General features: G+C 36.3%; 1 protein-coding gene across 2 annotated transcripts in view; it reads left to right on the forward strand.

Moving 5' to 3' along the window:
• LOC129764624 (uncharacterized) overlaps positions 1–8,405 on the forward strand; it is a 71,946-nt gene extending 63,541 nt beyond the window's left edge. The window contains exons 6-7 of one of the 2 annotated variants that reach the window (XM_055763887.1): positions 7,065–7,159; positions 7,235–8,405. In XM_055763887.1, coding sequence (XP_055619862.1) covers positions 7,065–7,159; positions 7,235–7,523 — 384 coding nt within the window. In that variant the 3' untranslated portion in view covers positions 7,524–8,405. The remainder of the gene's footprint in view (positions 1–7,064; positions 7,160–7,234) is intronic. The other variant, XM_055763888.1, reaches the window with a different exon arrangement.
• The last annotated feature ends 3,897 nt before the right edge of the window (positions 8,406–12,302 follow it).

A 12,302-nucleotide genomic window follows, 5' to 3' on the forward strand; every position in this document is an offset into this window, starting at 1 on the left:
GTAATTGTTAAATTTATGTTAAGTAAATTATGAGCAGGTATAAAAAAGCTGTCTAGCTTACGGTGCTTATTCCGGTTTCATCAGCGTTAAATATACGCGCCGGCGGAAACTGATGGCTGTCCAGCGTGCTCCGAAGAAGGTCGAAAAATGCTCCCACGGAAACCTTGTTAAAGCCCCGTGCACGATCTGCAGATGTGGCTTCCGGCTTCCGGAAGGAAAGGGTTTAATTCCGTCGAAGGAAACCATCAAGCCAGTTCCTACCGGCCATCTTCAGCTTGTGGTTGAATGGATGGGGAATACTGTTCCTCTCAGCTAACTCATACGCCAGTTTTTGTACGTCCTTCATAGTGATCCCATAGAATCGGGCCTCCAAATCCAGCAAGTGTTGAACCAGCTCCGTCTCTTGTTCGGCTGAGAAAACCGACTTTTTCGATCCCAGGCCTTTTTTCTTCTGTGGTGACACTATCCACCTGGCGAGCGTTATTCGTGGGATCTGGTACTTGATGGATGCTGCATTAACGGACATTCTACATCCAACAGCATGTTTTGCTGCTGCCATTTGTGTGTTTGTCCAACTCTGCCTTTCGGTTTTTCGTTTGTAGACCCGAGTCATCTGGAGAAGAATCTGTGATTAGACACACTGTTCATTTTACCCCCATCGTTCACTGTTCATTTTGCCCCCGTTTATTTTTTCAAGGGCTTTTTTAAAACGGTTTTTGATGAAAATACTTAGGTACCTACGATTTCTTTCGATAGATCAACGACAATACGATGTGTGAACAAAACTGGATCAACCAATTGAACGGATATCAATTTTTCACCTCAAAAAAGCTTATTAATCACGAGCAGAAATTTACATCACAGCCAGTACTGAGCAGGTGATTTTGGTTTTGTTTACCTTTTTCACTTTTTGACAGTTCTTGATCGGTACAGGGTGGCTCAAAAGACTTGAACTACTTATAGGACAGGGTGGATAAGCATTTGGAAATAATTTCTACTGTTTTTTCGGTCATTTGACTACCTGTTCATTTTACCCCACCTGTTCATTTTACACGCAGTTCTCCTACGTGTTAGGGAAACTCATTCATTCCTATATGCATCCACTGATGGGCGCTAAAAATCCACCCCCATTTGAAATCAAAATAATCCAATTTAAAAAAAAATCAAACTATTCGATATTCCAGTCAATACAAAGTAAAAGTAGGTAATTAGTAGACCATTTTATCATTTCAGTATCGTTGATTTATTTTTTAGAAAAACAAAAAAAAACTTTTGTTTCTAAAAGAGAACGTTTAGAGCATGACATGAAGGGGGTTCGTGATTTGTTTAAAAATAATAATAATAATAACAAATAAAAACAAATAATTGATAGTCAATATGGCCTCGATAACCAACTGACAACGCTTTGGCATACTCTACTCGAGTCCCGGAGGTTTTGGGGGTCCAAATCGTCCCAAGTTTTCTTCAATGCAGCAAAATCGTTTTGCTTGTTCCTAACGTCAGTTTTGTCCACCTTGTTGTCCAAAATTGCAAAATGGTCTACTAATTACCTACTTTTACGTAGTATTGACTGGAATACCGAAAATTTTCAAAAAAACTTTTAATGTTGAAACACTTTGATTTTGAATAGTGTATATGCATTGAGGTGCACTCGTGGCCGAGTAATTAGCGTCTCACATTATCATGCCGGGTGTTCGGGTTCGATTTCCGTTCTGGCCGGGGGATTTTTCATCATAAGAAATTTCCTTCGACTTGCATTGTGGTCACGCGTATTCTAGAACTTGCCCCTCGGAAATATCAACTAAGTATAAATAAATGACGCTAGTTAATGCATACGTTGGGACGGCAAAAATTCCACAGGGAACGTTAACGCCATTCAAGAAGATATGCATTGAGAATAAAAGTGCATTCGGCTTGCATGTATTGGCAAATTAGATTTCCCCAGAAGCCTTGGTTTTAAAATCCGTGGTAGGAAAACACATTCATTCCGTTATGCACAAATTGTACCAATTAAAACGTGGCACTTAACGAGTTTTGATCAAAGTACGTAGAATAAGAAGGAAGTCTCCTCCCTGCTTTGTTCAAGCAGTGGTAGGCAAGGAAAATGAATTTTATCAAAATATGTTTCGAAATGATGAAATAGCAATTTACTTAATCATGTTAAAATTGAAAACAGTAAAATCATCGCAACTGTATATAAAAATAATGCAAAAACCGATGAACAAATGTGTGGAGAGGCTATATCGAAGCAGTGTCGAATGGCAGCGTAACGTTTTGGAAGATCCAGGGAGCGAGTGCATGGGATAGCTGAAAACATCTCCGTTTAGTTTATCTCATCACAATTTATATAAAACACAATTACCTCCAGTACGAAGACGTCTTTTTTGCCGATTATCGGTTAAAACAGTATCAAATATGTTTCGCGTATCGAACGAGTTTTTGTACCCGAAAAAGTTTAACCAAGTTGTACGAGATTGGTGAAACAAATTCATAACTTATTACTCAAAAAAATGGAAGTTCAAGTATATCTCGAACTCGATACAATTCAATATTAGTAAATTCAGTAGAGTTTAGTAGTAGAGTAGAGAAATTCAGAAAATTGCAGCAAGCTTGAATATGGCTTACATCGTTCCATCGGCGTAAAGCTGAGCGATTTTTTTTATATCTTGTTGCACCCATCTTGATTGTCTTGTTCCAACTTTCTGACGTGGGCAGAGGAAACTGTCAAAGCAACACGAATTCGTATTTTTTTCGCAGCAAAAGCTTGGGAAGTTTTATCTTTTTCGGCTCTTTGGCAAGAGATGCCGCGCTTCGTTCTGTTTGGTTGTCGTAAAAGCTGGACCTTTTTTTTGCCTTTGGCTGTTTCTCCGTTTGTTTAGAAAAAAAACTGTCAATATTCAAGAAAAAATTGAAGGTTGGCAACTCTGATACTGCGTATTATAACAAGTTATTCTGATAAGAAAAAAAAAGTTTCCCTAAGATGAGTACGGCGATCAGGGCCTTACAAAGTCACTCTCATCGAAAAATAACAATAACCTTACCGCATTTCATGTTGCCTCTTATTCACACTGGCTCAATTTATTGCTGTTCTCTATGAGACGTTAAGCGTTACTGCTGTGCCCTTCCTTACTGAACAAGACTGAAAAGGCTTCTGGTTTGTTATAAGCTTGGTCATGCATCAGTCATTGTTAGAGTCTCAGACGGTTCTCGGTTCAATCGTTGAAAATGGATCGAGCGATCAAATCAAAATATGTTTCATCAACAGCTGGCAAATTTCATGCCAAATCGTCTTAGGAGTTGGCATCACCATCTCAGATAGTAGTAAAACGTTGTGGGTGTAAAGACATGGGTCGATTAAGCAACTTTGCATACTTGAAACCTTTAAAAAAAGAAATAGAATACTTTTTGAAAAGGGTCATAAAATGATACCTACAAAATTCTGGTCAAAGTTTTTGTAACATCTTTTTATTGTTTTCTTTGGAAAAATTACAACTAATCCTAATTTTGTTTAAAGTCCAGATAGCGACAAACAGTATTTTCGACAAAGTTTCAGATTTTATTAGAAAATGAACTTTTGTCGAAGACGTCAACTTTCTATCTTTTATCATTTCTGGAAAATAAGGCATTTTTGTATGAAGGCTGCTGAAAAAAAATGTTTTACTCGTAATATTTTTGTGTGTAAATTCTTGCGTTTGACATGTTCTTGATATGTTTCTAAATAGAAAAAAGTTTTCGGAACTAGTCAATTGCTATAATCTTTATATATATATAAAAGAAGGATTTTCCCACGCACGTGTAAAATATCATCACAGGAGAAAGGCTGATCAGATCAGCACCCAAATTAGATTGATACAGTACTTTGGAAAACATTTGAGATGTTCAGAAAAATTCCAAAAAATTGGCCACGCATATCTTTATATATGAAAAAAGGTTTTTTTAAATAAAAAGGGAAAATTTGAAAATAACAGGTACGCATATGTTTGTTTCGCTGTGAAAATCATCATTTAGAACAATTTTACAGATCTGAACGATAACATACTCTCTTGAAATATTTTCAATATTTTTACCAACCAAAATATTCTCTAGAAATAAATTATATAGCCGAACAACGTTTGCCGATATTATACATAAAAATGTTACGAGTTAAACGTCATAAGTTATTTTTCAAAAAAAAATATGAAAAACTTATTTTTTTTTTTTTCCCAAAATATATTTTTTATTAAGGCACATGTGGCGTTAGCCTGACGGGGCCGGGAGTCCAAAACTTATTGTCAGAAAACCTTTTACATGTAAAGGTGCCCATCTTACGACGTTTGGGTGACTCGTTGGGAATTGTAAAGGCTATTTATATCTATTTTTTCAGAATTTTCAAAATTTCGAGAATTTTATTTTTTTCAACGAAATTTTTTTCCAAAAATTTGGTTGGTTATTTTTTAATGAAGACCTAAACAATTTCCTATATTTTATTCTTTAACCAACATTTTGTAGATCTTATATTCTTCAAATTAAATTTCTCACACAAAATGTATCAGGCCTACAAAATTTTAGTCGAAAATGAAAATCAAACAAATTTTTGAAAAAAAAATTCTGAAAATTGAAATTAATTTTTCTCAAAAACTTGTTTTTTTAAAACTCTGAAAAAAAAAAGATATGAATAGCCTTATACTATTTCCAATTTCTATTTCCGAATACGAATTGAACATTAATAGTAATAAGAAAAACATGAAAAAGTTGTTGTTAGAAAAACATTTTCCCTGTGAAAATGCCCATCTTCCTATGTATAAACGAATTGCTGGATATTGTAGGGGCTATTCACATATTTTTTGAGAATTAAAAAAAAACTTTTTTCGGGAAAAATAAATTTTTATTTTGCAAAACCTTTTTTTCAGCGAAATTTTTGTTTTTCCTTTTGGTGTTTTTCTATGAAAATTTAAACAATTTCCTACATTTCATCCTTTGATTATAATTTTTTAGGTATTACAGTTTTTGAGTTGAAATTTTTTGTAAAAAATTACGTCAGCTGTAACAAAATAGGAAAGAAAAGGAAAGAGAACTTGAAGGTCATCAACAATCGAATACAAAATTGATACCTCCAATAATACGATATCAACGAAAAAATAAGTTGAATGTTGAACTCTGGGACCATTTCACTTAATAAAATACAATTTGTGTTAACCCAATAATGACCAGGCTGTTAAAAATACTTTTGAACAGAAGGCATGGGTGTGATTTTTATTATTGGTGTTACAGAAAACCCAATCTTCAAGATTTTTTTTTTCCATTCTTCAGTTTTCCGGAAAATAACAAAACATCGAAAAATCACCAAACTAAAACATTGGTCAGAACCTACATTTTTGTTCATGTGGGAGGTTTAATCCAATGGTTTTTGACGTGGGACTACGTCTAACCGGAGTATATGGGGGGTAAAATGAAAACCTAAACACAGAACATGCAGGAAAAAATTAAAGATTCCAAATGCTTATAACTCGAACATTTCTTACTGGATCGGAAAGATGTTTGCATCAATTGATACGGAATATTTCTACGCTTCTATCGCAATTAATAAAATGTTATTTTTCATGCGATAAACAATTGAATAACTGTGAAATGTCAAGCGTTATCTAAACGCCCTGACTGCCTAGTTTTTATTAGCCCGATTCACGGTTTCCCGAACACAGACTTCAAAATCAATGTACCTGTGGGAGTCCGCTTGGCAAATATACATGCAAGTCGGGGGCATTTTTGTTCCCACTGAGCTGTGTTTCCCTAACACGGACTTCAAAATCAATGTGCCTGGGGGAATCCGCTTTGCAAATACATGAACACAGTCGGAGGCATTTTTATTCCGACTGAAATGTGTTTACCTATTACAGACTTCTAAACGAAGGTGTCTGGGAAACACGGAATTGCAAATACATGCAAATCGGGGGCATTTTTGTTCCGACTGAAATGTGTTTGGCTAACACAGAGTTCAAAACCAAGATGTCATCATACCAAACGTAAAAGGACTGTGATTAAATTTACTTGTAACGAAGAACATAATCTATCCAAATGCATGAATTGACCTCACATGGCGTTATACAATCTTTTTACTCTCAAAGCAAATATATTGAATTCGGAAATTGTTTCATTCAATCAAAAATTAAATCAATACAAACAAATGATTGCTAAGCTAAGGTAGCCTCACGTCAACCTTGCGGTTATATCATAGATATGACCCACCCATTTTTTTCCAACACCACAATATGTGTTCTTTTATCAAAGTAATACTGAAGAAAAGTTTACAAGTTGCATTCCACTTTGATTGATTTTGTTTTTTTGTACATACCCTTACATACCCCTTAGGTTGTGTACATTCCGCACACACAAAATTGAAATTGATAGTAAGCGCTAGCTAATGAACTAAGCTATCATTTGATGCCAAATCCTTAGCATATGGTTGCTTTCCAATGCTCTGAATAATTATCAAGCTTGCTGTTCGATTTTTCGAACACTTACCTTAATATCAGTTAAACAATCTTGTTAATCTCAAAAAAAAAAAAATAATTGCGAATCCACGGATATTATCTGTATATCAAAAAGTCTTCAAAATGTTAATAATAAAGGCATTTGAATTATGAATGACATGACTTCTAAAGTACATACAAAGATCGAACTCAGTCAGGTATTGCTCTAGAATCATCAAACAGCTCACAATGTTCATCAATTCACTTTTATCATTTTCACCCAATGTTTTCTCATGATTCATATTTCGTGACTAGTCGTTTAAGGTTCAAACCACAAGAATTAATCGCAAAAATATTAATTTACTGTTTTTTCTGCTTTCTCTCCCTTCTTGTTCGTATTTTACCACCATACTCTACCTCTGTACCATTGTACCACCTTCCCCCTACGAAACATGTTGTACTACTCAACCAAACCAAAAAAAAATTAAAACCACCACATTTGCGCACGTGTCCAACGATACTACTCTACTCAACATTCGAAACCATACCATTTAATATGCAACAACAAAACAAAAAAATTAAAAAAAAAAAACAAATTACCAAAAACCACCGCGCCAGTCCTTCACTGAAACAATGAACAATTTCAATTCCAATACGATAGTAGTAACTAACGATAATATTCTGCAGCCCGCGAAGAAGGAGGAACCCAAAGGGTGAGTTTGTCACTGATTCAGTCGTTTTGCAATATTCCCATTAATCCATGAATCATCTTTTTTTCACTCTCAAAGACGAACTTTCAAATCCACCGGTGCAGGATCGGCGGGCGGCGGCGGGGGTGGTTCGAAAATCTCCTCCCGCCTGCAGCACGGAACCACTCCACCGCTCGCTCAGCAAACAACGAGGGTCGAAACGAGGGAGGCTGGCTGCCAAACGCTCAGCACGGGCGACATCGTTATCACGAAGATTTTCTTCAAGGAGGAACCGGACAAGAAGCAGGACAAAACAATCAGCTCAACGGTGCGAAAGAATGGCGAGTCGATCGAGTTGCCGGTGCAGCAAACCCAGGCACTGGCCTGAGGGTACGCCAACGGTGGTGGTGGTGGCGGCGGTGGCGGCAGTACCTTCCAAGGGCGATTACAACCATCGACGGCGGCGGCACGAGCAGCGAAACCCAACGGATTGATCGTTTACCAGCGTGGGGGGAAACGATGTGAATAGTTTGAATTTTATTGGTTTATTTTTTCTTTCGTTTTTTCTTTTGCTGGAAGGGTTTTTGAGTAATGGATATCAGATATCTGTGGGACGGATGTGTGGGTCGAGCCTTAGTTTTAAAACGTTAGGGGAGCGAGAGGACACGATACAGTATGAACGGAACGATTATTATTTATCAGTTGATTCTTATTCTCATATATATTTTTAAAAATATAAGAACAAAACGTATTTATCGGAACAAGATAGGCGAAAGTTGAAATGTTAGGCGAAAAGTTATCAATTGTATAGAGTACCGATGATATATGAATTGAGCGCCGATTATAGATTTTTTTTTCTTTTTTTTATAGAAATATATTTAAAGTATCGAAAAGCTCCGGAGAGGAAAGGCATAGCTATACACCCCACTCTAATAAATACACACTAAACGATGATGTTTTTTTTGTTTGCGCATAGCAGCAGTTAGCAACGTAACCAATTTTATGCAGCTGATGATAGTTAACAGAAATTGTGAAAATATGACGGGAAAATGTTAGATGAAATCTGCTTCTACTATACACTTATCAGAAAGATACTAACTTTAACAATATTATTAACGAACGATGAATTTTGTGAAACATTTTCATAGAACAAAACGACATATATAAAGCAGAAAAATGAATAAAAACCGCAAAATATTCTAACAATGAAAATATATCAGAAGGAGTTAAAGAACGGAAAAACGAAAAACAATAAATGCAGCAGCATATCTGTGGATTGTTTTATATTCTTCGAAAACAAAAGTTAAAGGGTTGAGTCCGAGAAACGACCTAACTACGATAACTATACAGGCTACGTGTGTCATATAGAATGGAAATGTTCTGAAAAAGATACGCCACAATCAATCAATCAGTCAATCACTCGTAGCGACAACCATGTCACTAATGACTGGATTCTTCTTCTTATCTTGAACTTTTCCAGTTATTCGTTTCTAGCCCTTTTGAAGAATAGAAAACTCTACTTCAAACTTCTTCTCCACCTGCCTTGGAAAAGACACTTCATTGTCATTCGAAGCTTGTCAACAAACCGTGTCTACTTCCCACAACATTGAACGACGTTCTTGACTGGATTCTAGGGGAAGACGGCCCGGTGGGGTAAGACGGACCACTTCTAGTTTTATAAGAAATCCTCAGTATTTTGGCAAATATGCTACGTAAAAAGCATTAATAGCATATTTTTGTCATTTCGAAACACCTTGCAACACTTGACCGCACGAAATATCAAAGTTGTAAACAAAGGTTTTCAAGGTAACCAAAATAAGGATTTCTCAAGCAAAAACAGGAAGTGGGTTATATCTATGGTATAACCGCAAGGGTGACGTAGGACTATCGTTGATTTAGAGATCATTTGTTTGAAGTTGAATCTAAATCCATTCTGAATGAATGAATAAATGAATATTTGGGAGACTTCGAAAACGAGAGCGTTACGTTAGAGGCACAAGGTTGTATGCATCCAATATAAGATACGAAAAACCTTGTTTTGAAGAATAATCTTCAGAAGCTAACCAGCTAACTGTACTTGATTGACAAATCACAAACCCAAATGTATTATATGGATATTTTATGGATAGAAAACATTAAAATAAACTCTTTCACATGAATGTAATTTTAAATTCCCAGAGGAACTGGCAGATTATTTTCAGTAACGATTAGATATTTCCACATTTTCCTCGATACTGGAAGCCCACCAGTGGTTAATACTAACTCGATAACCACCTGTTAATAGTACTTGATTGAAAAATATTTGGTCACAGTGTTACATGAATAGAAAACATTCAAATAAACTCTTTCACATGAATGTATTTTTAAATTCCCAGAGGAACTGGTTGATTATTTCCCAGCAATGATTAGATCTTTCCGGAACTTTCTCGATGCTGAATGGCATCCAAACGGAAACAATTCTGCGCGTGTATGTGTCGATCCTTCGCCGTCCACCTCCTCCAGCACGTTAGGCAACGATGTTGTCTTGTAGATGTCCTCACGAAAAATGAATGTATCTCACCACCAGAATATCGCTTAAGTATGCTTTTTGTGTGTGATTGAATCGAGAGAAGGTGTGGTTTACGATGGCAATTTGAGGGGAATGAACTCTCTGAGCTCGGAACTTTCGGCGACAGAGCAAGAATCGATTGCGGGCGCATACAATATTGGATACGGAAATATCCTACTGATGGGGAAAAATAATCTTCAGAAGCTATCCTGTTAATTGCGATTGATCGAAAAATCACAAAACCAAATGTATTTGGTCACAGTGTTACATGGATAGAAAACATTGAAATAAACTCTTTCACATGAATGTATTTTTAAATTCCCAGAGGTACTGGCAGATTATTTTCAGTAACGATTAGATATTTCCACATTTTCCTCGATACTGGAAGCCCACCAGTGGTTAATACTAATTCGATAACCACCTGTTAATAGCACTTGATTGAAACATATTTGGTCACAGTGTTACATGGATAGAAAACATTAAAATAAACTCTTTCACATGAATGTAATTTTAAATTCCCAGAGGAACTGGCAGATTATTTTCAGTAACGATTAGATATTTCCACATTTTCCTCGATACTGGAAGCCCACCAGTGGTTTATGCTAACTCGATAACCATCTGTTAATAGTACTTGATTGAAACATATTTGATCACAGTGTTACATGGATAGAAAACATTCAAATAAACTCTTTCACATGAATGTATTTTTAAATTCCCAGAGGAACTGGCAGATTATTTTCCGGATCTTTCTCGATGCTGAATGGCATCCAAACGGAAAGAATTCCGCGTGTGTATATGTGTGTGTGTGTGTAGCGGCTGCTTCGAGATCTTCCCGGGGAACCGTTTGTGGCATCACTCTCCTCCTGATGGATTCATGTCTAGCTAAGGTGCACAAACAGGCTCTTGGTGACACCGTTCATCAGCGCTTTCATGATAAACGAAGAGCTTCACCACAACAGCGACAACATGCTCCAATCGCTGTTCAATTAGAACTGAGTGGATTTCCGAGCGGCGCTCGCTTATATACCGATTGGTGATTTCAATAGCCTGTTTTGAAAGCAATTTTAAGACTATTAAAACAAGTTTTTGGATCAAAAAGTAACAAGTATATAACGCGTAGACATTTTATCTTTCGAATGAAGTGTTTATCATACCAATTCGTTCAGTTGTTTAGGAGCTATTAACGCTCAAAATCTCGGTCTCCGGCGTAACGCTTTCGTTTTCGAAACTTTGATTTTACACCCCGTTATAGAAATGAAAGACGTAGTCCTACGTCAAAACTGTATATTCCGTTGGTTGCCAGTATCCCAGTTATTCAGTAGATTGTTAAAATGTATGTAAAATATAATATGAAATGCATGTAAAGGGCAAATAAATGCAAAAATGTGTTCTAGGGGGAAGACGGACCGTTTTCGACGGGGTAATAGCGCCACACGTTGTGATATTGAATGATTTTCATATTAAATAAAACATCTTTTGGCTCGTCTCTTCATACACAAATGCTTCGAAAGTACATAAGGAAGTCGTCGTGGATGCAATGGGCGTTGGATAAGCTGAATATGGCTAAAGCGGCAGTGGATAACGGCATGTCCATCAGGACAGCATCAGTCAGTTTTGGAATTCCTAGAATCACCAACAAATCAAAGGCAATAAATCACCGACGATGAAGCTCGGATCCATTGATCCAGTTTTTACCTCGACACAGGAACAAGAACTGGTGGAGCATTTGCTGCAGCTGGAGAATCGATTCTACGCCATCACAATGCCAGATGTCAAAGAACTGACATTCGAGCTGGCTAAACGAAACAACATATTGAATCTTCGCAGATTTTGAGAGATTTTAGACCCACGTAGGTAATCGTCCTTATAGATTCCAAAAATTTGGTAAATTTTTCACGAATAATTTTAAAACTCTGCACGTGGAATATGGATGGCCTTTCCGAAAGTTTGTGTGTAGTTTATGAACAACCCTAAACATTTAGTACCTAAGACAACACTGTTCCTGTTATTTTTACTAGACTAAACTGCCGTTCTACGCATAGTTGTCCCATGTCACTTTTTGACAATTTTCACTTTTCTTCATAAAACGATGTTTTCATGCCTAATCTTCTGGGAAAACACACAAAACAAAAATTATAGTTTGTTCCCAGCTTTTAAAAAAACAACATCAAGCTCAATTGTCCCATGTTGATATTTTATACATAACTGTTCACCATGTACTTTTATATATATAAACTAGCTGACCCGGCAAACTTCGTCCCGCCCAAAATGTGTTTTTTGTTATCAATACCTTCAAACATTCACGTTTTTTACTATGGGCACGTTCATGAGTCCAATCGCAGAACTGTTCATTGATTGATCTTCTAATAGACCCTTTAAATTTACCTTTTATTACAAAATTCTTAGTATTTCTACCAAAACTCATCATTATAATATCAGATTATTTTCAGACACAATTCTCGTTCAAGATTTGTCAATCACTTGCAAATAATATGTTTCTCCGTTACATGGAATAAATGTTTTATACAGAAAATATGATGTAATATAGACAACACATCCGACGATTCATTTTTTTTTGTATAGATAGAAGAAGATATAGCAGTACGTTTCATCACATTA

Source organism: Toxorhynchites rutilus, chromosome 2 (assembly GCF_029784135.1).
Source record: "Toxorhynchites rutilus septentrionalis strain SRP chromosome 2, ASM2978413v1, whole genome shotgun sequence".
Taxonomy (NCBI): Eukaryota; Metazoa; Arthropoda; class Insecta; order Diptera; family Culicidae; genus Toxorhynchites; species Toxorhynchites rutilus.